We start from the raw sequence: 27507 nt of genomic DNA, 5'->3' as shown, positions 1-27507 counted from the left end.
AGTGGAGGATAGAAAGTCACTAAACTCCTGAAGGAAAGAACTGTTTGGACCAGGTGGACGATAGACCACAGCACAGTAGAACGGGTCCTTACGCCAGACTTTAATCAGCTGCAGTTCAAAGGAAGCAAAGTGACCAGAGGTTGTAGAGCCACATGGAAGATGGTCTCTGAAAACAACAGCTAGGCCTCCACCACGACCAGAACCCCGGGGCTGGCTAAGAAAAGAATAACCACTCGGGCAGAGTTCAATCAGACCAGAATAATCAGATGTTTGCTGCCAAACTTCAGTCAGAAACAGAAAGTCCAGGTTTTTGGACAGAATTACATCATTGAGCAGGAAGGACTTATTGTTAACAGAGCGGGTATTTAATAGAGCCATGCTGAGTGAGGGTGAGGAATCAGAAACTTCAGAAACAGCTGGAGTTAGAGGACGTAAATTAGCAGGGTTAGATCCACGGTGTTTATAAAAACCACATATGGAGGGAACAGGAGGAGAAACCACTGAGGAATGAGAATAAACCAACCTTAAAAAACTTGGATGGAGAAACCGTGTTGCAGCGCTGCCTGGCGGGAATGCGGAAGTGGCGCTCAAGTCGCCAAACAAAGGAAGAAGCTAGAAGATTGCGCCGATGTTTACTAGATAAACCACGCTTTAAGAGAAGTCTTATTCTCACCTGGATTCCTACTCGTTTACCTCTTTTCCTCCGATGTTTTCCCGGGACCGGATAAACATTGCTGGAAGGTTGGAATCGTCGTTTGGCTCCGGACCAGTGCGCCAATCAGATAAAAAAAAACAGGGAGGTACGTCCTCGGTGCATCTTGGGCGATTGTGAACGAACGGAAGGACAAAAGAGTCTGGCGATCATAGGAGATGGTAGCAGGGACACTACTGAAGAGGATCGCAGACAGAAGCAAGGTGGAAAAGAGGAGGTTAGTGAAGAAAAGTTTGAAAAAGTGGCCGATGACTGTGGCTAAGCCAAGCACAGGCGCCATCTTGTTTCCGACCGGAAGCATACATTTGGATTGCTTTTATCGGTCTGTCTCAAGCAGCTCGAGTTTTACGTTAACTGCTTTGGCTTTAAAGTGAGGAGAGAAGAAATCTTAACTCTTATTTGCATTTGATTCTCAGTGGAAATGCAAAGGCATCCATGACTTTTGTGCTTGTTATTTAAATGAAAGTATACATTTAACTTCAGTACGTTTTTGGTCTAAATGCATTTTCGTCTTTGAGACAGAAATCATTTTAGTTTAAGTCTCAGAAGCTGCAGAAAACACTTAAACTCCACCTTACAGGAAGCTGAAGCCTCCGTCTGTTGTAGGCAGTATTTTTTTTAGTAAGTAACATTATTTCTCTTTCTAAATGGAAGACAACTCCATACGTCTTTGTTAATGCTTGACTGCATCTCTGCTGCTGAGGAAAAGCCTCCACGCCGACTCTGATGAATTTACAAAGCACATTCATTTTGCATCCCGTCAAAGTTTGTGAAAATTGTTTTGTCATTTTAAGGATCAAGTTCATTAATGAATGATTTTTTAAAAAGGACAGAAGACTTTCTGCAGAAGGGAGACACGGGAATGTCGGGCTTTAGCTCATGTCTTGTAACTAATTCAGTAAAATGTCAGCAGCTGAATAAATCAGGCTTAGTGAGTTTAGCCTTTCATTAACAGACAGGTCCGTTCAGGCTGATAAAGTCACATCTTTGTTTTATGAATAGTTAATATAAGGAATGAAAGTGGAGGATGGATTCATCTGCGCTAGAAAACTGTATTTAGATGAATAAATCTACCTCTGCCTTTTTCTGTAAACTGAACATTTGCAGGTGGTAAAAATTCCCAGAAAGATTTTCCGGATTATTGATGTACATCCGTCCAAACGCACAGGAACAAAGTCTTGTGTAAAATTAGTAAATCTGTACTACACACACAGAGATTAAAGAGTAAAATTAGGTAAATGCTGTAAATAAACTCCTTTAAAACATAAAAAAACAGATAACCCTCGTTTTAGATTTCAGAGCTATACATTTTAGTTATGTATTTTTATTTAATAATTTTTACATATTTTAAGAGCTAGTCACTGATGTGATATTAATGCAAATTAAAGATGTATATTTAGTAAATTCAGCTCATCAAATTGATTATGTTTATGTTTATGTATTTAGCAGACGCTTTTGTCCAAAGCGACTTACAAGTGATAATCGGCATGTTGCCCTTGAGGCTAACAACAACAATAACAACAACTTGACATCAATCATGGGGAGGAGGGAACAAAGGAGTGGATGGTAGAGAGGGGGGACGGTAGCAGGGAAGGTGTTAGTTAAGATTCAAAGTGATTAAAAATGATGTATGTTTTATTAAACCAGCTCTTTCAGTTATTAAGAATAAAATTAAATCCTTTTTCTGATTTGTAAGTAAAAAACAACATCAGACATGGTGTTGATGAGGGACTGACCAGACTGGTGTCAGACTGCTGGTGGTCGGAGGGACCGGTGGCGCCTGTGTACGGGAGCCTCGCCTGTGCCAGTGCGCCCCAGCGCAGCTGTGGCTACAGTGTAGCTCATCCTCACCAGGCTGTGAATGGGTGAATGACTGACTGTGTTGTAAAGTGCCTTGGGGGGTTCTAGGACTCTAGAAGGCACTATATCAAATGACCAGGCTCACTTTGAAGTACCTAAATTGAAGACGCAGGATAGTTTGATGATAAGAGGAGACAAGAGAAAATGTCTGATGAAAAGCCATAAAAGTATCATTATCATTAATGGACACACAGTTTTCATCCTACTGCTGATGCAGCTAATCCTGATGAGGACGGTGCTGTATGGGGTGCAAAAAGTTTCAAAAGGTCTGTGCTAAATTTGTGCATGTGTTTCTATATTTGTGTGTGTGTAATTCTTGATTTGTAACTTGTGTTTACATTTTCGTGTGTAACTTCAGCTCCTACAATTACAAAACATTGAGTACGCACACACAAATCACCTGGTAAACACGGACAAAACTACATTACACACAGATCAGTTTACAAGTACAAAAATCCTTTTGAGACTATTTTCTCACCTGACTATTTGTGCGTACATGATGCGTTTGAATGCTCAGTGGGAGCTGGAAAACCCACATTTCCTTTGGATTTAGTCTAAACTTGTGTTGACGAGACAAATATGTTTTTCTGTGGGAAAATGTAGTATCTCAGGATCCTGTAGTTATAAAAGATAGACCAACATATAATTTTTAGTAATCTAAAATTGTTTATTTAAACATATGTGTTTGTGAGCCATAAAAACATAGTGAAAGGGTTATAAGAAATGACTAATAAATGGCAGAGTGGTTCTCAGACTGGAAAAAAGCAGGGTTCAAAAGGAGAGATGGCAAGAGAAGATTGTACGGAGCCATAGGGCGCCCAAGTCACACCCATCTACTTTCGGACCCCGGAAGAATGAAAAAATGAATTCAAGTCAATGGTGCTAAAATGCTGTTTTCTAATTCCACTTGTTATGTGGCATAGATTTCACATAGGATGTCTCAGAATTTTAAAGACACATTTTGATACCAAGAACTTGTTTATTTTCGAATGGGGGGAAATGCTATTTTAGGTTTAGTGTGAAAATAAGTCCAGGAGTACAAATGCGGTTCACGAAAGTGACGTCATCGAACCAGAAACAGAAAAACCGAGGGAAAATAGCTGTAAGTTCAGAGAACTTCAAATCCTTCCTTTAGGAGGAAAGAACCACCATAAATCTGGTCATTTGGTAAGTAGCAGCTACGCTAGAGGAGAGGAGATTATGTGGTGACGTCACCACATATGTGACGTGCTGATGTAGTCATGCTAAGTACGTGACTGGCGTGGTCGAAACACCCATCATTACTTTTCATTTAAATAGTTTTCATCATTGTGAACACACATAAACTGGCCCAAGAGCCACTTCCTTGTCTGAGGACAGTGTGTCAATCTTTCAGACCTATAAAACATCTTAAATGGTCTAAAATAATAGCTGTCTCATTATAACCTGACTGCAAAGCATGCTGGATTTACTTTTACTTACTTCAGAGGAAAGGTCACCAGGATGCTGCACCATCTTCTTGTGCCTTCTCCCGGTTTTAAGTGTGACACTATAATATAGATGCCTTGGTTAAAATAGTAGGCCCCCATTTTATTTTTATAGTTAGTAATGTAACATTGATTAAAAAAACTATTAGTAGTCTATTCTGCAGTCTAAGCAATAATTACAGAGTTGGCCAGCAGAGGGCGCTCAGTGCCATATGCAGCGGTAGCTGATGGTCCCGCAGAAGAAGTAAGAACGTAGTGAGGGAGCAGGCTGGGCACCGAGTAGCTCCGGTTAACTTTGTTGTCCTCTGTTTCTGCAGGTAACCTGGGTTATAAACTGTAAAGGAGCAATAGTAAACATTAGTGATAGTGTGTCTGTGCCTTAGAGAGTAACTTTTGCTAAGCTGAACCGTAACAACGCCTTCTAGGCGTCTGTAAAAGTATTTTTCCTTTTCATGGGAGTAAAATGGCGGACTCGTAGTCTGGAGCGGGAAAACTGAGAACGGGTCAATAGGTTAAGAGGTAGGAATGAGGTACGTGAGTCACGGGAAAATGTTCAGAACCTCAGTAAAACACTAGCTTGTGGCTAGAGTCTATTCAATTCTATTCAATTTTATTTATAAAGCGCCAGATCACGACAATAGTCATCTCAAGGCACTTCACATAATAAACATTCCAATCCAGGTCAGTTCATTAAGCCAATCAGAAAAAATGTTTCCTATATAAGGAACCCAGCAAATTGCATCAAGTCACTGACACTAGTGTCAGTGACTTTACAGCAGTCCTCATACTAAGCAAGCATATAGCGACAGTGGAGAGGAAAACTTCCTTTTAACAGGAAGAAACCTCCAGAGGATCCTGGCTCAGTGTAAGCAGCCATCCACCACGAATCACTGGGGATCGAGAACAAACGAACGAACGCATGCAAGCACGCATGCACGAACGTGCGCGTACACGTACACACACACACACACACACACACACACACACACGTCTATGGTCACATTGTGATTTCTTAGTAAATATTCTATTTGGCGAGAGATAAACGTTATTGTATTTATCCTAGTGAATCTATTGTTAAACGGGTAAACTAGTAGTAGCACATCCAACGTCAAGGAAAGCAAAACGTTATTATCAGGAGAGGGAGAATGTTTAAGTGGTTAGCAGCAGTGTGCTAGACTATGGCCCCCTCCATGAGGCCACCACAGCTCAGCAGAACATCATTGTAGCTTCTTCTGGGGAGAAAAACACTTAGAGAAAAAATAAAGTTAATACCTGACGTAGCAAGAAATAATACAGTTAAAGAGAATATTGTAGAAGTAGTAGAGTGTGAAAAGTGGTCAGTGTATCCTCCAGCAGTCTAAGCCTATAGCCTATATGGACTGGATTATAAGTGCATTATTAAGACCGGTCGGTGTAAGCTGTAATGCTAAGCTAAAATCAGACTCAGGGTGAGCTAGGTAGCACATGGAGGAGTTCTAGAAAGGTACTAATCCTGTATTTTTTATGTTTTAATGGGAGTTTGTACCATCCATTCAGTTGTCTGTAGAACAGAACTGGACTGTGTTTTCAGGAAAAGTCTGGAGAAATGTAAATTGTTTTGTGTGTCTCAGTAAGCCTGAATATGACGGAAATGGGTTGAAAATGCATTCACTAAAGTAGACTTAAATAGATAAATACAGTTCATAACAGTAATAAATAAATAGGATGCAAAATGGTAAAAAAAAAAAAAAAAACTAGTTTAAATGCACTATAAAACTGAAAGTAAGTTCATTATATTTGTTTACACAGCAAGAGCAATTGTTTGGTTCCTGTAAAGGTGTATGAGTGATGCATGTGGATAAACACTATAAATAACGAATATGAGAAAATATCAGTTATAAGAAGAAACGTTTCTGTATTTGATAATGTTTAAAGTACAAATGTGTCAGTTGTGACATGGACTCTCAGCATTCATGTGTTTATAGTAGCTGACGCTCCCGCAGAAGGAGTCAGAACGTAGTGAGGGAGCAGGCTGCGCACAGAGTAGCTCCAGTTAACTTTGTTGTCCTCTGTTTCATCAGATTCCTGCATGAACAAATGAACAAATGTGGTGCACGGGATATGAGCTGGCCCATCATTTCAACAGTGTAACAGAAGCCTGCTTTTTCCAGTCAGAGAATTACATACTCTGTCATTTATTAGTCATGTCTTTTAAACCTTTGACTACGTTTCCATGGCTCACAAACACATATGTCTAAATAAACAGTTTTAGATGATTAAAATGAAATGTTCGTCAATCTTTTATAACTACAGGATCCTGAGATGCTATATTTTTCCACAGAAAAACATATTTGTCTCATCAACACAAGTTTAGACTAAATCCAAAGGAAATGTGGGTTTTCCAAGCTTCCACCCAGCATTCAAACGCATCATGTACGCACAAATCAGTCAGGTGTGAAAATAGTCTCAAAAGGATTTTTGTTCTTGTAAACTGATCTGTGTGTAATGTAGTTTTGTCCGTGTTTACCAGGTGATTGGTGTGTGCGTACTCAATGTTTTGTATGTGTAGGAGTTGAAGTTACACACGAAAATGAAAACACAAGTTACAAATCAAGAGTTACACACACACAAATCTAGATACACATGCACAGATCTTTTGAAACTTTTTTCTCTCCATATTCTTCTGCCTTCTCCCAGTTACTTTGAAGCCTGCTTTTTCCAGTCAGAGGATTACTCTGTCATTTATTAGTCATTTCTTTTAAACCTTTGACTACATTTTCATGGCTCACAAATAGAGGTGCTGAAAAAAATCGGGATTCTTATTTATAAAGATTCAGAATCGATTCACAGAGGTTCCGAATCGATTCCAAGAACTCATATTTGGCATGTTGCAGGTTTGAGATGCACTTTTTTGATCTTTATTAGGAGAGTCAGTACTCCGTTTACTTTTGTGGTCCCATGAATTGAGATGATTTATATTTTAATCTGCTGATAAGAGGGCACATGAAGGTAATTTTTTTCCATACTCAGAAATGTGAGATATTCTCATATTTATTTTCTAAGTTGATAAATGAGTGCTCAGGATTACTCTTGGAACTTGTTTCCACACATACTTGAAAAGTATTTGACCGTATTACATTTTTGGAGCATGACCAGTTTAAAGTCAAATAAAAATGTCCCATAGCTTTAACTAACTTGTACAACAAAGTAGTTAATCCTGGAGCTGACATTCTTTGTTAATACTGATTGTGAATCAATTTAAATTGAGAATCGATTATGAATCGAATCGGCACCCCGAGAATCGGAATCAAATCAAATCGTGAGTTGCTCTAAGATTCACATCCCTACTCACAAACACATATGTCTAAATAAACAGTTTTAGATGATAAAAAAATTAAATGTAGGTCTATCTTTTATAACTACAGGATCCTGAGATACTCTGTTTTTCCACAGAAAAACATATTTGTCTTGTCAACACAAATTTAGACTAATTCCAAAGGAAATTCTATTTTCCAAGCTTCCACCCAGCATTCAAACGCACCATGTACGCACAAATCAGCCAGGTGAGAAAATAGTCTCAAAAGGATTTTTGTACTTGTAAACTGATCTGGGTGTAATGTAGTTTTGTCCGTGTTTACCAGGTGATTTGTGTGTGCGTACTCAATGTTTTGTATGTGTAGGAGCTGAAGTTACACACGAAAATGTAAACGCATGTTACAAATCAAGAGTTACACACACACAAATGAGTATTTTGTCCACATCATCCTCTTCATGCAAGTTGTCTTACTACCATTTAAGCATGTTAGGTGATGTGCATCTCTGTAATGAGAAGGGGTGTGGTCTAATGACATCAACACCCTATATCAGGTGTGTATAATTATTTGGCAACTTCCTTTACTTTGGCAAAATGGGTCAAAAGAAGGACTTGACAGGCTCAGAAAGGTCAAAAATAGTGAGATATCTTGCAGAGGGATGCAGCAGTCTTAAAATTGCAAAGCTTCTGAAGCGTGATCATCGAACAATCAAGCGTTTCATTCAAAATAGTCAACAGGGTCGCAAGAAGCGTGTGGACAAACCAAGGCGCAAAATAACTGCCCATGAACGGAGAAAAGTCAAGCATGCAGCTGCCAAGATGCCACTTGCCACCAGTTTGGCCATATTTCAGAGCTGCAACATCACTGGAGTGCCCAAAAGCACAAGGTGTGCAATACTCCGAGACATGGCCACGGTAAGAAAGGCTGAAAGACGACCACCACTGAACAAGACACACAAGCTGAAACGTCAAGACTGGGCCAAGAAATATCTCAAGACTGATGTTTCTAAGGTTTTATGGACTGATGAAATGAGAGTGAGTCTTGATGGACCAGATGGATGGGCCCGTGGCTGGATTGGTAAAGGGCAGAGAGCTCCAGTCCCACTCAGACGCCAGCAAGGTGGAGGTGGAGTACTGGTTTGGGCTGGTATCATCAAAGATGAGCTTGTGGGGCCTTTTCGGGTTGAGGATGGAGTCAAGCTCAACTCCCAGTCCTACTGCCAGTTTCTGGAAGACACCTTCTTCAAGCAGTGGTACAGGAAGAAGTCTGCATCCTTCAAGAAAAACATGATTTTCATGCAGGACAATGCTCCATCACACGCGTCCAAGTACTCCACAGCGTGGCTGGCAAGAAAGGGTATAAAAGAAGAAAAACTAATGACATGGCCTCCTTGTTCACCTGATCTGAACCCCATTGAGAACCTGTGGTCCATCATCAAATGTGAGATTTACAAGGAGGGAAAACGGTACACCTCTCTGAACAGTGTCTGGGAGGCTGTGGTTGCTGCTGCACGCAATGTTGATGGTGAACGGATCAAAACACTGACAGAATCCATGGATGGCAGGCTTTTGAGTGTCCTTGCAAAGAAAGGTGGCTATATTGCTGATTTGTTTTTGTATTGTTTTTCAATGTCAGAAATGTATATTTGGGAATGTGGAGATGTTATATTGGTTTCACTGGTAAAAATAAATAATTGAAATGGGTATATATTTGTTTTTTGTTAAGTTGCCTAATAATTATGCACAGTAAAAGTCACCTGCACACACAGATATCCCCCTAAAATAGCTAAAACTACAAACAAACTAAAAACTACTTCCAAAAACATTCAGCTTTGATATTAATGAGTTGTTTGGGTTCATTGAGAACATGGTTGTTGTTCAATAATAAAATTATTCCTCAAAAATACAACTTGCCTAATAATTCTGCACTCCCTGTAGAAAAAAACCAGAGAGCTGCAACAAGATCCTTTCTGCTGAAACTGAAAAATGACTGTGAGTTTAAAAAGGCAGCAGGATTAATCTGCATTAACCTGCAGAAAAGAGCCTTTCCTGTTCTTACCAGCGGCTGTCGGGAATGTTGCATTCAGATTAAATCAATCGGTTTAGTTTTTCTATCACTAAAGGTCTCAACTGTAACAGTCTGTGTTTTTGTTTGAGAAAATGGACGATTTTTTAGAAAAACTTCAGCATTAACACGCTCCAGATTTTCTCTAAACAACTGGATTCTTTGTCCTTGTTTGGAGCAGATCGCGTGTGTGTGTGTGTGTGTGTGTGTGTGTGTGTGTGTGTGTGTGTGTGTGTGTGTGTGTGTGTGTGTGTGTGTGTGTACCGGTCTATACATCAAAGTGAGGACCAAAACAAGTTTTTACCTGCAAACTGAGGACATTTTGCCAGTCCTCACTTTGGGACAATGTTACAGAGCTCTGCTGGTCATTTTTAGAGGTATGGTGTGAATTAAGTTTTAGTTAAGGTTAGCGTGTGTGTGCTTGTTTTGAGATTGCCAGCTTGTTATCTGAGCTTAGTACTGAGCCAGCAGTCAGATTACGGATGATGTTCTGCCAGTTTTGATCTCTTGAACCTGGAAATGGAAAAGCAAACTGCACTAATCAGAGGAGCGTTTTCAGGATTTCCCCAAAAAACAAAAGTCTTATTTTCAGAGGAAAACGCTTCAAAACAGCCTTGTGAAGAAGTTTTCTCTGATTTAACTCTAAAAAATACTTTTGGAAAATGAAGAGATAAATGATAAATGACCCCGCACTTGTATAGCACCTCTCAGAGTAAGGACTCCAAAGCGCTTTACACTACAGTGTATCATTCATCCATTCACACACACACACCCTATGATGTAGCCACAGCTGCCCTGAGGCACACTGACGGAGGCGAGGCTGCAGAGCACAGGCACCACCGGTCCCTCCAACCACCACCAGCAAGCAAGGGGGGTTAAGTGTCTTGCCAAATGATACAACAGCAGAATTCTCTGTCCGGAGTCCGGATCGAACCTGCAACCTTCTGATAGCTGGACAACCTGCTCAACCTGTTGAGCTACTGCTGCCCAGTAAGAGAGAAGATGGGTAAAGGAGGCTCCACTTCAGCATCTCAACCACAGCCCTTCACCCGTGACTTTAAAGTCACTCCAGTTCACTACTGAGCTCTGAAAACATTCAGCACACACAAACCCACAGAGGCTGGTTCAAGTCCTAAAGGTGGCTGCAGCAGGGAGTGGGCACAGTTAGGCCACGTTAGCTTCATTCACCATCTCAGGAACGTCAAACAGAAACAATCTGATACGTCTGACACTTTTAATGAAAACATTACATTTCTCATTTAAAAGCTCAAACTGTTGATTTCTTTAAACAAAAGCAGAAACTGCAATTGATGTAAAGTAACTTGCAAAATCTCCATGTTTATGGCCAGATAGTCCATCTAACTGCATCACAGAAAGTTTTGGAGAACCACCACCTTCTAGGCTGAACATCACAACATTTCAACACTGATTAAAATGGATATTTGGTTTGTTTTAGTCAGTAAACCGGCCTAAGGACTGTTTGTGGTGTAACATCAAAGAGGAGGTTGAGTTGTGTCTTAGGCTTATATTTAAGCATCTCTGGTCGTCCCTGTTACAATAACTCAGCTGCCCTTGAGCAAATAACGGTTCTAGGGAGCTGAACCTTAAGTGAAAGTAAATTAACTTTGAGTAAACATTTAATCCTGAAGCCCTGAGGTGTCGGGTTCATTATTTCTTCCTGGCTGAGTTTTTCTCAGACATCCTGGATCATCGGCTGAGGAAGGATTCATTCCTGCCTACACACTCAGGTGACGCAACTCAGACAACCTCAAAGGAGCCGACAGCATGCGAGTCTGTTTTCCACCTCTCGGCGACAGTTCAGCACAGGCATCTGCAGAGGGAGGAAATAAGAGGGTGTAATACCTTGCTCAAGGGCTCCTCAGGTCCCTGTGAGGCTCTACAGGCCCCGCAGTGGGAGCCTACCCCCAGAGCAGAGGGGCTGGGGGGGGGGGGGGGGGTCATGCATGGAAATAGAAAAATTGGGTCAAACTCTGCGGGATGAAGAGGAGCTTTGCGTTTCCAGAGCCAGCTAAGCATGTAAATAATGCAGCGGGGCGTCTGACCCCGTTTCTCCTCATTTGTTTACATAAAAAGACATTTTACATGAAAGTGTGTCACCTTTATCCCCCCTCATCACTGCATCCTCTCATATCCTCAAAAGCTGCAGTTTGCAGTTGTGGTAACATGAAAAATGCACTGAGAGGATTTGTGCTCAGCTGTTAAAAAATCACTTCCCCTTATCCTCCTTTTCTCCATACATGGAGCCCGGCAAGGACTCCAGACTCCATGAGAAAGCAGCTGAAATATGACACTGCTCTGAGCAGAGAGTGAGTCTGCAGCAATGTGACATATCAATCGGGGGGGGGGGGGGGGGGGGGGGGGGGCTAATGAGAAAATCAATAACCAGGCAGCATCTTGGAGGGAACTCCGCTCTGTCGTTTTTGTAATAAAATAATAATAAAATACAACCCCCCCCCCACCCCCACCCCCAAAAGAACTCCTGAGGTGAAAACTATCTCCAGCAGCTGCACATAATCTAAACAGCATGCAGCACTCTCTTCCAGCATAACAACTCCTTAGTAAGGAGTCCTTACTGACAAACCCAAACACCAGCCTCTGCAGCAGATTCCCAACAGACATGCAACGTGCGCTGCTGGAAATGTACCTCAACGGGAGAAACCAGCCAGCAGATCAGCTTAAAGTGAATATTTGAGTCGTTAATTGTGCAAAGGACAACCACGTTTTGTTTCCAGCTTGAGAAATATAAAGATTTGGCTGTTTTGATTAAAAACTAATTTCTGCAAACATAAAAAATTCCGGTTTCCATCTAAAGACCGTGTGATTTAAATCACTACCAGCAGAATTTACCTTAAATTACTGCATACATACACCTTATGTTCAATAAATATTATAATAAAATATGTAAACGTTTCTGCAAAACAAGCAGCTTGTACTAAATACACAAAACAGAAAATAATTAAAAGAACAAGAAAATATGAATCTGTCCGCAAAGGTCAAATGAGTTCACATTACAGCAGGGATCAGTTAAAGATCATTAAGAAGAAAGATGTTGTTTTGCGCGTGATTTAAACTCAACATTTTTATGTCCAATAAAATCCTCAGACAGCAGATATTTAAAAAGTTGTTTCTTTGGATTAATTCCTTATCTCTAATGGTGTATTTGTGAAGAAGCTGCAGGTATTTCCTGTCTTTAAATCATATCAGTATTATTTTCCTTGGCAGACAGAACCAGGTGTGTTTCCGCATCTGTGCCACTAAACATCATCCTCTCCATCCAAACCAAAGCCAACATCCAACTAAAGCCCCGCAGCGGCACACGGGGAATCATTACCCACTGGACTTGAACTTGTGACAACTCCAGCTCAGCGCTGTTCCCGCTTCCAGCTAAAACTCTGAGCCGAACTCTCCTCCGAACAGCGACCCAAACAGCTGCAGCAGAACCGGGGCAGAGCCACCGAGCTCAGCGGGGAAACCCAAGAACTCACCCTCAGACAACTCCAGCTCCAGCTCGGCCAGTTTAGCCCGAACCTCCGCAGGAAGCGGCACCGGGTCCCGGTCCGCCATTCCGTATAGAGAAACAGACTTTGTTATCCGGTTGTTTCCTCCCGGTTTTGTCGGTCCGAGTTTCTCCAAAGAACCCCCAAAAAATCCAAAGTCAGTCGGACTCTCAGCGTGGTGCTCCGAGTGCGGGAGCGGCGTTGTGGTTCATCCGCAAAACAAGCGTGAAGCTAGACGGAACTCTAAACATTCACATCCGGTGGTGGCTTTCAAAGTAAAAGCTCCTCACTGACACCTGTAGAATCAGGTCACTAGGGGGCGCTAGATTTCATCAGCTGTTTTTCTATTATTGCAGTAATAGCAGGGATAAAAGAGACCACCAACAAAAAATAATCGAACTGTATCGATCGTATGTACAGTCTATGGTATCGATAAGTATTTTCTGACTACGTTTACTTATCTAATTCTAATCTCACTATAACACAGGCGTGAGTGTGTTTTCCTTGAAAAGCTTTGCGCTGATGAAGGAACAGCAGAGGTTATGCTGCCACCTTGTGGCAACCAGTGCACATTTGCTTCAAGTAAAAAATAATGGTACATTTTCAATTAAAAAACTTCTATCCGTTCATTGTAAAAATTCCTAAATTATTAATTATATTAAATGTATTGTTTTTGAATTGTCTTTTTGAAACCCAAAGAGGAAAACTCGTATTTTTCTTTTTTAGACCAGCAGTCCCCTCATAGGCCACCTTACTACAGGATAAACACCCGATTTAAATGAGTCAACAGGTTTCAGCTGAGCTTGGTTTGCTGCGGCGGTAATTAGATGATTTGAATCAGGTGTTGTAAAATACCTAAAAACCATTTAAACTCCTTTAAACTAGTTAAATTACACCTAATTGACAGTCTGTATAGGTTTAGATGTTAATTCATTTCCTCTTAGCTTACAGAGGTTGATAGATGTTTTGCAAAAGATCATTCCAACCTTGAAACTGTTAAACTTTATAAGAGCAAGACTGGATAATTTCTCTGGGAAAAACCGCATCAGCTGTAGAAATATTCTAAAACAGATCATTATAATTCTGCAGTTTCTTTATATATTTGTCTTTTTACTAGAAAACCTGCACATCAACTTACATGTTCCTGAGATGATTTTAGGTTTCAAATCAAATATCAAAATCAAAGAAAAGAAACAGCTCCTCATCAGTGCCTAAGTCTTTATTTTTCAGTAAGCTACATTTTTCTCCAAATTAGACAGTTTTACATCATGACACGAGGGTAACTTAAATTATCTATAGCTGACATGTACGCTTGATTCCAGTCTCAATGGAAGAAAGACTCCAAAAATGTATTAAAGAACCAAAACAAACAAAAGCCCTCAACTGCAACCTCCATCCCGCTCATGTTAAAGGTTTCCTTAAGCAAAGTTATGTGTCCCAACATGACGCAGAGTCATCGATTGTCCACAGCTGTTAACGTAGCACAGGAAGTGTTAACGGGTTAGACCACAGTGAGATGATTAACAAGTTTCCAGTCAGTTGTTGTGCATTCGTTGTCATTTCTTTGATAAGGTCAACCATAAAGGGGTCCATTTCTATGATGAGATGCAAAAGAATGGCACTGTTAAATGACTTGGCGGGGGGGGGGATTCTGAGGTGACCGACAAGCTGATATGAAGTGTGACGCTGCGCAAAGAAGTCTGTGACAAAAATCGAACCGAAAAAACTTAACGAAGCTCTTTTAGATTCCAGAGGCATGAAAACGACCCAGTCTCGGGTACCAGTCACCTGTTGCATCAGTCTGGATTTACAGGTGGTACATTTTTCTTTTTTAATTCCACATGCACACTTACAGAGATGCTCAGGTAGGAATCAGCTGAGTCTCGACACCTCACACAGTCAGTGGAGTCACAATAGCTCCAATACAACAAAAAAAATTAAGAAAATAAAACGAGACAGTCTGATTTTTATGTACAAGTTAAACTGACCAGTCAAGACAAAAACTACAGGTTGTTTAATGGCACAGTTTTTCTTCAGCCACTAACATGAGTTCATGGGTCTGCTTTTTATGTCAGCAAAAAGAAAAAAGTCCAGTTTTGCATCACTGAAAGCCTGAAAATAACTCATTTGTACATTTATTATTCAGATGAACACATGAAAGCTGAAAACAACCAGAAACCTCAAACCAAAGGAAGTACAAAACCTTGTTATTTGGCTGAGAAACAGATATGAACACGCAGGTGGGAAACCTTTTAGCCTCTGTAGCAAAAAAAAAAAAAAGATTTCTTAACAAGAGAATTAAAACTTAATCACCTTTCAGGCTTTTGGCAAATATCTCCCACCTGCTGCAACAACATCAAGGTTTTCTACTGAGCTTCACAGGGATCCATTTCTGGGCGTCACACATCAGGTCACCCTAAAGCCAAGAGTTCATCAGGCATCCTCTTCACAAACCAAACCTATAAATCTGCTTCACCTACACTAAATTCAGAGGATTTACTTAATTTGAGGGTTTTATTTTTTCATATTGATGCTGATCGTCTCCAGTAATAATTTCAAAACAATCAAGAACTTAATATAAAAAAAAGAACCAAAACCTTCAGAACATAAATAAACTGGTGATAAATCTGTGAAATCTGAACCAAACAGGTTAAAGTTTGCTAAGAACAAACCAGTTAAGCTTCCAGAACCACCTCTGTTCCAGTCAGAAAGCCCATCAACCAGCTCTGGAAATGTTTAAAGTTACAGGTTTTAAAACTATAATCAGATTCTTGGGAGAAAAACTCAGCTGTAATTTACATTTAGTACTTTTACACTTTTTTGTAACAAAAGGCTGTAATATTATAAATATCTGGGTTCGTTCGCAGGACCCCGTTTGTCATCTTCCAGTTTCACCAAATAAAATGATTAGGACTCATTCGACATGAAAAACCGATGGAAATTTTCAGCTCAGGTTTCCTGTTCCTCCACTTTAAACCTTTCCTCCAACATGTTCACACAAGTTAAATTTTACAGAAGAGTTACAAACATCTCAGCTATACACAGCACATTTAGGGCAACAATTAGTGTTCAAATGTACCTGAAAACGATTCCTTTAGCTTGTTAAAACAGCAGATTTGTCGGTTTTATTTGACTCTGCATTAGTGGCTCCTGCTGCTCTGTAAATAATAAATATGTAGTGATTTTCTTCTACATTCAGACCCAAATGTGATCAAAGAGGACGCAGGAGGACTCTCAGTACGGCCGGATGCTAGTCGGTACCACAGACTCTGAGGGGAGGGGGCGGGGCCAACCGTGCACCTGAACACTCAGGTGTGTCTAAATAAAGAGATGGAATGCAAAACGAAAGAAGAGGAAAATAATGAACACGTTACACGGCAGCGCTGCACGGCGGAGCCAAAATCAAACTCTGCACACTAATCATTAAAAAAAATTTAAGAAAAATATTTCCAAAAGCACAAGATTTTTATATCCTACATCCAGCGACATTATAGTTAACAAGGATCAATATAGTTTTATAATCATTTTAAGGTACCTCTTATATTTTCTGAGTATTTACATCTGTACAAGCCAAGCACAAACTTCAAAGTGCACATATTTAATACAGTATTGACTAGTTGCATTTACAAAGTTTATATTTTCCCCTCCATAAGAAAAAATAAACCTGAAACTAGCAAACAGGAACCAAACGAACAACCAGAACATTTATGTTTCATACAATTTACAAAAAAAAAAAAAAGAGGAGGAAAAAGAAAAGCAAAACCTCCAGATTTGAGCTCGTTTTCCACGAGTGGAGCTTCGTTTTGGGGATCTGTTCTGTTCTTTTGAAAAGAAATAACAACTCTATGCTCGTCTTGTAGAAAAGTTAAGGCAAAGTTATTTTTCAAGTTTAAATAAAATTCAAGTTTTTTCAAACACTGGATGGATTTTTGAAGCATTTTGTATCTACAGAGATTTTTTCTTCTTCTCCCAAAACAGCCAAAAGAAAACTCAACATTTCTAATGAAAAAACAGCACTCTTCATAAATAAGTGGATATGGTGCTTTTTTATCTTTTTAACCATTTCCACCAATAAGGAAAATAAATCTAAACCATCTGAGTGCATCAAAGTCCTTCAAATCAAACAAAACTAAGTTATTTTAACTCCTCTTTAGCGTCCAAAGGAAAAGCAGCTCTGACCCGTTTATAAAAATGATGTTTTCCCTTTTTTCTTTAGATGGGCTCCAGTTTTCTTAGTGGGATTACCCAGAATGCTTTTAGTTGCAGGAAGACTTGAGGGAGACGTGTGTAGCCCCACAGCGCAAATGTTTCTACTGACAAGTGTGTGTGCGTGTGCGCACGTCCGTGTGTGTTTCTCAGTGGTTTTAAGCAGATTTTGCATCTTCAAGAGACAAATGGGACAGAATCAAAGAGGACCAGGACGGGAGCGTCACATCCAGCTGTCAGATCAAAACTACACTTTTCCTGAAGCTGTTGGTTAAGTTTTACATTTTACCGTAAATCCTCTAAAACCGCTGCTACTCTGTCCAAGTGGCTGCTACAGAAGACAGACGCGCCGATCGAACAAATAACAGAATCAAACCAACTATTTACCTCCCTGAACAGGAATTCTGGTCGCTTTATTCCAATGTTTTCCCAGATGATTAATAACCTGCATCCGGAAGCAAGGCTGTGGTAACTCTGTGCTTTAAATTCTGCTCCTGTCTGACATGATTTATCACCTAAAACAGGAGCAAGGAGGATCATGCTTTGGTCACAGTTTCCAGTTGGTAAGAAGGAGAAAATCAACAAAGTTATGACAGGAAAACAAAACCACATAATCCTGGTGATGGAAGAAGCTGATTTTTTTTTTATCTGTAGGATGAGGTGTTCCCTGATGACATTCCTGCTCCGAATCCAGCACCTTGTGCCTATTAAATTTAATAAACATGGAACGATTTCAACATTTTGTTCTTCTTTAACATTCAACAAAAATCCACCATCATTTAACTTTGAACAAACTAATTCCACCTTTTCACTTCCTTGATTGAAACAGCTTTCAACCTGAATCCGGACTGAACAGCTAAACTCCAAACCACGGCAGCTCTGTCCAGACAACAGATCCAAGAAAAGAATAAATGTTTCATATCAGAATCATTAATAATAATAAGCAGCTGGACGTCTATGATGCTCACAGGTCGCTGCAGCAGCTTCAACATTCAGAAAAACAACTAAAGGCTTCTAATTCCCTCCTGGAAAACCATCAGATTCCTTTAGGATTCTTGAACCAACTTTTCTGCCAAGGCAGAGAAAACAGTGTGAAAAGAAACCAGAGGTGTGTAAGAACTGTTTCCAGGCTTCTACATCAGCACCAAATCTGAGACGGGTCTGAAGCAGCTCCACCTCCCTGTGACCAGGATGTGGATGTTCGGATGTGTTGGGATCAGAGCTGCTAGTGACATTCCTTCCTTCCTGCTTGCAGAGCTTCAGATTTTTCTCTCAAACCAATTCAGCTGAAAGGGAGTTTAAATCCACCTCTCATCTTAAAGTTACTAACTACTCTAGAGGAAATTAGAGCAAAGTGCTGGAAAGCTGCTCTATTCAACATGCAAGATGAAATAATGCTCAGCAGAAAGCAACGGCATCCGGAAAACGTTTGTTTCTGAGTCACGCGCCATTCCTGTCCACCTCTGAAAATAGAAAACCTCAAATCAGCCCAAGCTTTGTCGGCTGTTAGTGGGGGGGCTAAGTAAACCAGCACAGGGGGGAAAGGTTTCACAGCAAGAATATTTAGAGGAAGATGCTGGAGAAAAAATAGTAACCATGACAACAGTCCATAAGTCTGCAAACAAAGCTCAAGGCGTGAAAAAACAACGATGTTAGTGTAAATGATCAAAAATAAAAAATAATCCGTCTTAATTAGAAAAAACATCAGAAAGTAACGAACCACAACTCAGCTGTGCCACTCTGTACACAAACAAAGGCATTGCTATGGCAACCAGACAAGATGGAGTCCGTTTTTAATGCAGCCTTTCCCAGAATCCTTTGGGGTTTCTTCTAACAATGCCCTGCTCACACGCACACGCATGCACACACGCACACACACACACCCCTGATTTAATCCCACAAGGCCATTTGGACAGAAAAGGGAGGATTCTTTCAAACATGTCACTTAACAGAAGAGAGAAAAAGTAAAACTTAAAAAAAAGAAAAAGCAAATAAATAGAAGGTTAAAAGAAAGAAGCGGTGCTCTAGGCGCACAGTAAAGTGCTTCATGTCTGCAAGCCCTGATCCAGGAAAAAAGGCGTCCTCTCTGCCTGTTTGCTGACTGTGACTCTGGGATGAGTGTCGAGTAGCCCTGACTTTTGTCAACATATCACGGAGCGTGGTGGGGAAGCAGGGGACGCCCTACTGAGGGGACTTGGGTGGGGTGTGGTGGGGATCTTTGCTGGGGGGTTTCCCTGGGTGGGGGGGAGGGGAGGCCCATCGCCCAGCCGGCCTCCGGGCCTCCTTTAAGGGCCTCCCCGGGGCAGAGCCGTGTTTGGAGGAGGAGTGGTGTGTCTCTCTGGCCTTGGCCTCCCCTGAGGAGGGGGAGGGGTCAGTGCACTTCCTGTCCTCAGCTGTGGCGGTGGCACACGTTGGCTTGGCTTCCTTAGGGGTGGGTGAGTGCTGTGATGAAGGGGTGTCCTTCACTCGTTGGCAGATTTCAGCGTAGGATGGCTTCCTCTGCTCCTGATCAAGGAAAAGGGAAAAGTAGTAAAAACATCAACTTAGAACAGAACAGTCTTTGATCCCACAGTGGGGAAATTCACTTGTTGAGGCAGCACATACACAGATAGAGCTGTAGAGACGCATCAATAACATTCACGACAAATCTGGATTCTGCCTGCTTTTCCTCCAGTTCACCCTCCTCTCCATTTTCACCAACATCTCCGACAAATACCGAAGACCCGGAACAACGTCCGCTACCAGATACCTTTCCTGTTTGGCCTGCTTCTGTCACCTGGCAAAGACCAAAAACTTCCAGGGTCAAAGCCGCTGCTTCGCCTCTACCACAGATTTAGGAAATCACCGGATTAGTGTTTCTCCCTTCATAAGGGAGCTTCTTTCAGACATTTGAGGACATCTCTTTATGTGGTAGCAGTCTCTCCTTCGCGCTGGTCTGTTTGCTATTTGGTTTATTTAAACTTGGTAACTTCAGCAAGACATTGGTAAATCTACCGTTAGCATTTTTGCTAACAGCTTCTTGCGTTGGGATAAGCCGTTACATTTTGGTTTAAGCCTGATTTATACTTTTCCGTGAGCTCCGTAACAGAGAGACGCACACGGAGTGTCAGAAAGGTTTTCACATTCAAACTTCTGTTCAGGCAGACAAGTGTTGCAAAGCAATTCCCCGCCAGGACAACAGAGGGCGTAGCGTTGTCCTGTGGTATCCTGCCACCATAACACTCATGTATCGGGTGTCCGATAGTGTATTTACTAATGTGTTTATATAGTTCAGAGACTTTAGAACAAGGATCAATTTGTCCTTCATTCTCCTCCACCTCTTCACGCGGTCGCCACCTCTAAACACACATTTCCCATCGTTTCCATCCGCGTTTGCTCCGTATTTTGTAGTCCTTCACTCACTGCTGCTAAATATCGGTTTACTGTTTAACGGAGCTACAGCTGTGCTGGTGACAGATATACAGGAAGCAGCATCCTGACCTATCACAAGCTTGTGGTCTCCATCACTTTTGACGGATGTTTAAAATTTTGGGCATGTCTCCGTCACCCTCTGCGAGCCTGTCGGAGAGCCCTTCCGCCGACGCATAATGGTGTTGCGTGTCTCCGCACCAGCGCAGACAGAGGAAGTATAAATCAGACTTTAGAGGAGGGGTATTCAATTCTGGTCCTGGAGGGCCGTTATCAGCACATTTTTGTTTTAACTATTACAACACACCTGGTTTCAATCAGCAGGTGGCTAAGAGGCTTCTGCATGTGCATGAGCCTGATGAACTGCTGCACAGGTAATTCAACCACTGAATACTAAGTTGGAGCAGAGGAACCACTAAAACGTGCTGAATACCGACCCTCCAGGCCTGGAATAGAATCGCTCTGGTTTAGAGTTGATCTTTTGTGTGGAGTAGATCCCCAGTGAGTCGCGGTGGATGGCTGCTTATACCGAGCCAGGATCCTCTGGAGGTTTCTTCCTGTTAAAAGGGAGTTTTCCTCTCCACTGTCGCTATATGCTTGCTTAGTATGAGGATTGTTGTAAAGTCACTGACACTAGTCAGTGACTAGGGATTGTATGAACTAGACGACTAGCCGACTTCACTGCTCTGTAGTGACTTTTTATGCCCGTCATCGATTAGTCGCTGTCACGTGATAATGACCGACAAGATGCAGTTCTCGGAAAAGACAGCAGGTGATGAGCCCCTGCGCGTCGGGAGGTGACGCGCTGTGCCAGAGCGTCAGTACTGACACCCGCCGTAAAACAGACATTTAACCAGATTGTGACCTTTTCCCTCTTGCAATTTAACCTTCCCCTCACCCCATCCTAATCTTAACCAGCTTGACGCGCTCCAGACATCTGCGTCCTGAGCACGGCCACAGTAACATTATCAAATCAGGTGTCGCCACCTCAAAAACAAATTTAACATGCGATTGTTCATGTCGTCTCATTTCCTTTTATGTTTTCTGTCTTTTATCTGTGCCTGATGCGTTTCGTTGCTGTGGAGCGGGGCGCATCACCTGTTTTGTCCTCCGGTGACGCACCTCACTGATGCGGGCGGCGCAGGGGGAGAGGGCTGAAGCAGAAACTATCGTTGTTAAAAGAAATGTGTTTAACTTTGAAAATGTGGGTGCAATTTTAATTGTCAAAAACTCCAGCGAACCAACCGTAGAGCGGGTTGTCCAGTAATCAGAAGGTTGTAGGTTCAATCGCAGCTCCTACCAGAGAATGCTGCTGTTGTGTCCTTGGGCAAGACACTTAACCCACCTAGCCTGCTGGTGGTGGTCAGAGGGACCAGCGACGCCTGTGTACAGCGGTCTCGCTTCGGTCAGTGCGCCCCAGGGCAGCTGTGGCTAAATCGTAGCTCATCATTACCATAGTGTGTGTGTGTGTGTGTGTGTGTGTGTGTGTGTGTGTGTGTGTGTGTGTGTGTGTGTGTGTGTGTGTGTGTGTGTTAAATCAATACGACGTTGTGAGGAATTCTGATTGAATTAATTATTCCACTTTAGCTCATGACTGGATCAATCTGCCGGTGAGTCTGAGAGGTGGCTGAGCTCAATACAAGTCTGAAGAGGAGGAGGGACCATCAGGACTCACCGTAGCAGCACCGTTGACCTGCACCGATTTGCTTGCAGTGGACAGTGTGCCGGGAACTCGCTGCACTGATGGCTGTGCCTCCTTCGGTTTGACCTCTGTCGGCTTCACCTCCCTGAAAATAACACATAAAGGTATCAAACTGAGGGAGGAGGATTTGTTCTCCTTTCAAAGTTACAACAAACTTTTACAGATTTCTCCAAAAATGGCCACCACTGGTGCTGTTCTTACATGAAGACTGTGGTGGTGGAGCTGAGTGGTGTGCCAGGAGACGGGGTCAGTGTCAGGGCCGATGTCGGGATTGTAGTAGGTGGTTGGAAGCTTGGGGTCACTGAAGAGGTGGAGGTCTGGAGAGGCTCTCTGGGAGCTGCTGGGGAGAGAGCTCCACTGCTGCTGGAATCAGCGCTGACATTCTGGCACAGAAACAAACAGGAACCAGTTCATTTCCAGATTATAATCCTTGCAGGGATTAGAGATGCAGTAGCAGTATCTTTGGTGTTAGAAGAGACACAAACGAAACTAAACTTGTGTTCGTTAACCTCAAACCAGTGACACCTGGGTGGGCCGGACATTTAGCTCCACAACAGCCACACAAATGTTTAAATAATGTCCAGGAAAGAAGACAATACACCAGAGTTTTTACCCGTTCCTTGGTGGGTCTGACCACCTCTTTGCCACATAATCGGTTATCAAACACGTCTGCGGTCTTGAGGTGACCTGCTGCACCGGGAAGCGGCGGGAAGCTGGAGAGACCAAGCTCAAAGTTCGGCGACGGAGGTTTGGGAGGAGGTGGCGGCGACTGAGGCATCGCTCTCTGCAACAGCAAATGCAAATTAAAAAAAACAACAACAACATATAAACTCAGAAAAGGAAGTGAAACATAAAAGATGTCAGAAATCTGATGACTCATCTTTGATATATGAATATGAACTAAATTATTTTATTTCTACATGCTTGTATCTGAAAGAGGACAAAAGCATTACTTACTGTAAACTTTTCATCTCTCTTTTTCCTAGAAGCAGAAACATTTTTCCTTTAAGACAGAGAACATCTTAATTTACAAACATCCCTGCATCTTAAACAGAGACGTAACTTTAAAGACCAAGTTCACTCATTTCTCTAACACATCTGCAGTGATCTCCAGTATAATTAAATGCCTGGTGAGTTGATCCCTGTGGGGACAAAACTCTGGTGCTCCTGTTTCAGGAACCAGAAGTGAGTCATACCATAACATTTTATGTGTTAAGCTCTTTCAACACAGCCATGACGCTAACCAAAGCGCAGCACAATAAAAACAACCAGTCAGAGCAGAGGGAAACAACAGGATATGGAGTCTTTATTCCTGATTTTTTTTCCCCTCTGATTGGCTAACAGCAATGTGACTCCACCACTGACTCCGTTTGCTCTGTAACACCGATGAAGGAGTTCTGCCGTGTGGTGGGGATGCAAATGCTAACGGTTAGCTTCTACTAGCTGAGGTGTTCTCTGCCGTTTCCTGGACGTTAAACCAACAGCAGCCTTCCCCGTTGTGAGCCAAGATGGGTGAGTCCATGAAGGTTAAGTGACAGTGTGACGTAGATCTGTCAGGATTTTCTATTCCTAGAGTTTCACCGTCTGTTGTTTTTTGTGGCTGATGGAGATAGGGATAGAAGACTGTTTTAGCATTTAGCCTGCATGTTCAACTCAGTGACTGATCATATTTCAAAAAGAACCATTAAAGAGCAAGTCATCCCTACCAGATTCTTACTCTACTCCCACTTCCAGTTTGAAAAATGCAACAAATGCTGTTGCAGGGGTGGACATTAACTTCAAAACCAACCGGCCAGCCGGGCCGGTAACTCTGAATATTTACCGGCCCTGCCAAGAATCTACCGGCCCCGCTGGTCAGCTGCCAAAATGAGTCAAAATAACAACAGAACCGTTTTAAATGTAATAAACCTTTATTTTGTACACATTCACAAACATAATAACGTATTCAAGTTTGAATTTGTTTGTTCCCTCAACAAAACTCGATTTTGTCGTCACATACTTCCGGCATACAACGCAGTGCATCACCAACGCCGCTTTGCTGTACTCGAGCCATTGGCTGTGTTCGAGATGAGCCAGTTCTGCGCAGATTAGACCAGCGGTGATTGGCGAGCAGTGCATGCCGGTTAGATCTGTGTCCAACTTGACGCCGACTTGCTCTGACGTCATGCATACGTAGGCAACGATAACCTCGTGAGATCAAGGCGGCCGCAGATTTTGGAGCAAGGCGATGCAGTTGCTCTTCCTCGGCTGCAAAACCTAGAGGATGACGGGAAACGCCTGGCTCTCACCTGATCTAAGATCTGATTGGTTCATATTTTGATCCAAACATCCGGTGGTAGAACATGAAATGTTAGTTGGTCACATGTATTCTGTAAATCACGTTATGTTGATGATGACTATATAGGCCATAAAGAGAAATGTGTTTTGTTTTCTTTTGTCACGTTTCCTATGAGCACACTGAACCTACAGCTGGTATCCTTTACTTATTATTACAGTCATGTCTTCATATACAATATATGATATCCACAAGCACATGAGGATGTGTTTCAGCTGCTAACAGGCACCAGAATTCAAATTGAAAATTGAACAAGTGTGAATGCTAACGCGATATCTTCATCCATCGTCACCCCGAGCTACACACGTAGGGAAATCTGTCCGACTTATTAAACGCCGGCTTTCAGCCACTCCCCCTGCTGCTTCCATCTGCTCTCATCTGTTTTCCAGGCGAGGCTCTGCTCAACTCGAACACGGCAATTCTCTGCGCCTCCCGTCTTCTTTAAACCGCCAAGAATCGTTCCACCTACGCACACGCTTCTCTGCTTCATACCGTTACGAACTGTCTCGCTTCTCATCACCAGTTTTAAAGCGTTTTGCCGGAGATTTCATCAAGAAATCCCATCCCTGTGGTGGCGCCATCTTCCTGCGTGCTTGTGTGTTTCTAGCGTGGTTCCACTTCATCTTTAATAGTGAACTTATAGTTCACGTGACTATAACTAGAATCGTGCAGTATGTGCATGAATCGTACAAGTGCAGTACGTGCAGTCCGGGGCTAGAGGCGCGCAGGTTCACGCGTGCGAAACGAAAACGGCGGCTTCCTACAGGGCGTGGCCATGATGTAGGTGAAAGCCGGTGTGTAAATGACAAACAAGGCTTGGGCGCCACCCGGGCGGTAAGTCGTCAAGTATTTACCGCCCGACGAGAAAATTTAACGCCATTAGCGCTCGGGCGCTTTAAAGGTCCACCCCTGCTGTTGCCTAGCAGACCGAGAGGGCGGAGCTGCTAACAAATACACACACTCAAAACATTGTGACATCACAATATACCATCTAACATCATAGTGTACCTCTTAGCCAATAGCGATGGCAGATTTAAATTCAAATGCAGTGCTGAGTTTTTACCCGACGACGGTGCATCGCTGACAGTTTTAAGCAGAATAATTAAATTTTAACTAAGATGCACTAAAGCGCCGAATTGTTGACTACATTTGTCTACAGCACAATCAGACACTCATTTATATAGTTTATCAGCAAGAAAATGTTGATTTGGAGTGACTTGCTCTTTAAACAATGTTTTCTCAGTGAACTTGGCCTTTAAACTTTAAGTGGCACATAGATAAATAAAAATAACAAACATTAAAACAATAAACTTATTGGAAAGTGGAAGAAATTCAAATATAAATTAAACTTAATTTAAGTATTTATGTTTACGTCCTTTAAGTTTGTCGTACCTTCCCCGCCCAACTCCCAGGGAATAGTCTGGAGATGAGGGATCGGCTACACGCCCGGTGCCCACCGCGTCTCTGCGAGGGAACACCGTGGTGGAGGGCGGTCTGGTTCTCAGCTGACTGCCGGGGAGTCGCGTTTGTGGGCTCCGGACCCCGTTGAGCCTCTCACTGGGGAAGGTGGTGAAAAGGTTCGGGCTCTCCAGGAGTCCGGCGCTGCGGTCCGTTGTGGGAATGGTCGGTCTCAGGTGAGGTTTACTGTGATTCCTGGAGGGCATGAACATTTTTACAATGATAGGAAGAACTAACAGTTGTTTAAGAAGTTTTTCCCAAACAGAACACATACCTGTTTCTGGGGGAGAAGTGTCTGATGGTGAGCGGCGATGTCGTGGGTTTGAAACTGTGAGATGTCGCAAATCCGTTGATGAACTGGTTGTTGTGAAATGGAGCAACCTGGAAAACAAATCCATTATTCAGCATCAACAAGAAGTGAACTGGATGCTTCAACATTACACCGATGAGAATCAGTAAAAGAAAAGAACCTTGTGTTTTTGCATGTTTGACTGTTACGATAATTAAATATAAACATTTAAAATAATTACCAGCGCCGGGTCGATGAAGCTGTGTGTGGTGGACCAGGCCTGCGGCGTGATCAGGCTGTACAAAGGGAACTGCTGCTGGGGGCTGTAAACCGGAGGGATGTAGTAGGAGGTGAAGCGCTGTGGCGTGTACGGGTTCACCTCCACCGGCCGATAACCGTTCTTTGGTATGAAAGTGTTGATAGCGATTGCTTTTGCCTTTATCCTGGCCTGAAGCAGGAGAGGAGGCAGGAGAACTTAGATCTACAAACATCAAAAACTAAATCTGACATGCAGAAATATCAGGTTGATGGCACTAAATATTAAAACAATTTTACATTTTTACAACAATTGTGAGTTCATATGCATATATGTTTTCTTCCTCCAGACTTTTTCTCCCTGGAAAATAAAACATCTGAGCTTCAGATTTCTAATAAAATACCTTAATAGGCTTCCCCTGGAACATCTTCACTTCCTCCCGGAGATACTGATACGCCTTCAGAAACAGACGAGACACACACCGTAGATTAAAATCAAACTGTGATGCTTTAATATGGACGATTCTCAGCATTTTCCATAACAAAAGAACCACACAGGCTTTACCTGCTGGGCATCGGCTTCTGACTCAAAGGTGATGAACCAGTTGTCGTTGTAGGCAAATTCACAGTTTATAAACTTGGGTAAATTTTCCCCTTTGAAAAGAGCCTCTACTTCCTGCAAAAGCAAACCCAAAATAGGAAAGAAATGGATATTATAAAGCCGTCTTTCCTTCAATAAATCTGTTACTAACACCAAAAATGTATTATAAATATATCCTATTTTTGCTGTTTTATTTGAAAAGAAGGTAATAAAACTTTAATCAGAGGTTTAAACTGCAACAATCATCTAAACTTCAATGACCCAAGAACAGTCAATGGATCCAATAAGCAAACTCATAAGAGTTATTGATCTGTTCCTGTAAACTAGCAGGAAATCGGTA

At 42.1% G+C, this 27507-nt stretch overlaps 2 protein-coding genes across 10 annotated transcripts in view; both read right to left on the bottom strand.

Moving 5' to 3' along the window:
• LOC107383414 (disco-interacting protein 2 homolog C) overlaps positions 1–13128 on the bottom strand; it is a 219517-nt gene extending 206389 nt beyond the window's left edge. For all 3 annotated transcript variants that reach the window (XM_054743530.2, XM_054743515.2, XM_015956008.3), the window contains exon 1: positions 12902–13128. In XM_054743530.2, coding sequence (XP_054599505.2) covers positions 12902–12980 — 79 coding nt within the window. In that variant the 5' untranslated portion in view covers positions 12981–13128. The remainder of the gene's footprint in view (positions 1–12901) is intronic.
• Positions 13129–19083: 5955 nt separating this feature from the next.
• Positions 19084–27507, bottom strand: part of larp4b (La ribonucleoprotein 4B) — a 57036-nt gene continuing 48612 nt past the window's right edge. For 5 of the 7 annotated variants that reach the window (XM_015956012.3, XM_015956014.3, XM_070541534.1 and 2 more), the window contains 10 exons: positions 27132–27242; positions 26971–27024; positions 26553–26759; positions 26297–26403; positions 25957–26217; positions 23187–23232; positions 22843–23013; positions 22431–22612; positions 22203–22314; positions 19084–19624 (listed from right to left, as the gene is read on the bottom strand). In XM_015956012.3, coding sequence (XP_015811498.3) covers positions 19301–19624; positions 22203–22314; positions 22431–22612; positions 22843–23013; positions 23187–23232; positions 25957–26217; positions 26297–26403; positions 26553–26759; positions 26971–27024; positions 27132–27242 — 1575 coding nt within the window. In that variant the 3' untranslated portion in view covers positions 19084–19300. The remainder of the gene's footprint in view (positions 19625–22202; positions 22315–22430; positions 22613–22842; positions 23014–23186; positions 23233–25956; positions 26218–26296; positions 26404–26552; positions 26760–26970; positions 27025–27131; positions 27243–27507) is intronic. The other 2 variants (XM_015956013.3, XM_054743547.2) reach the window with 1 other exon arrangement.

This window comes from Nothobranchius furzeri, chromosome 11, assembly GCF_043380555.1.
Source record: "Nothobranchius furzeri strain GRZ-AD chromosome 11, NfurGRZ-RIMD1, whole genome shotgun sequence".
Lineage (NCBI taxonomy): Eukaryota > Metazoa > Chordata > Actinopteri > Cyprinodontiformes > Nothobranchiidae > Nothobranchius > Nothobranchius furzeri.
Note: the sequence above shows the minus strand (reverse complement) of the source record. Positions and strands in the feature narration are given on the sequence as shown.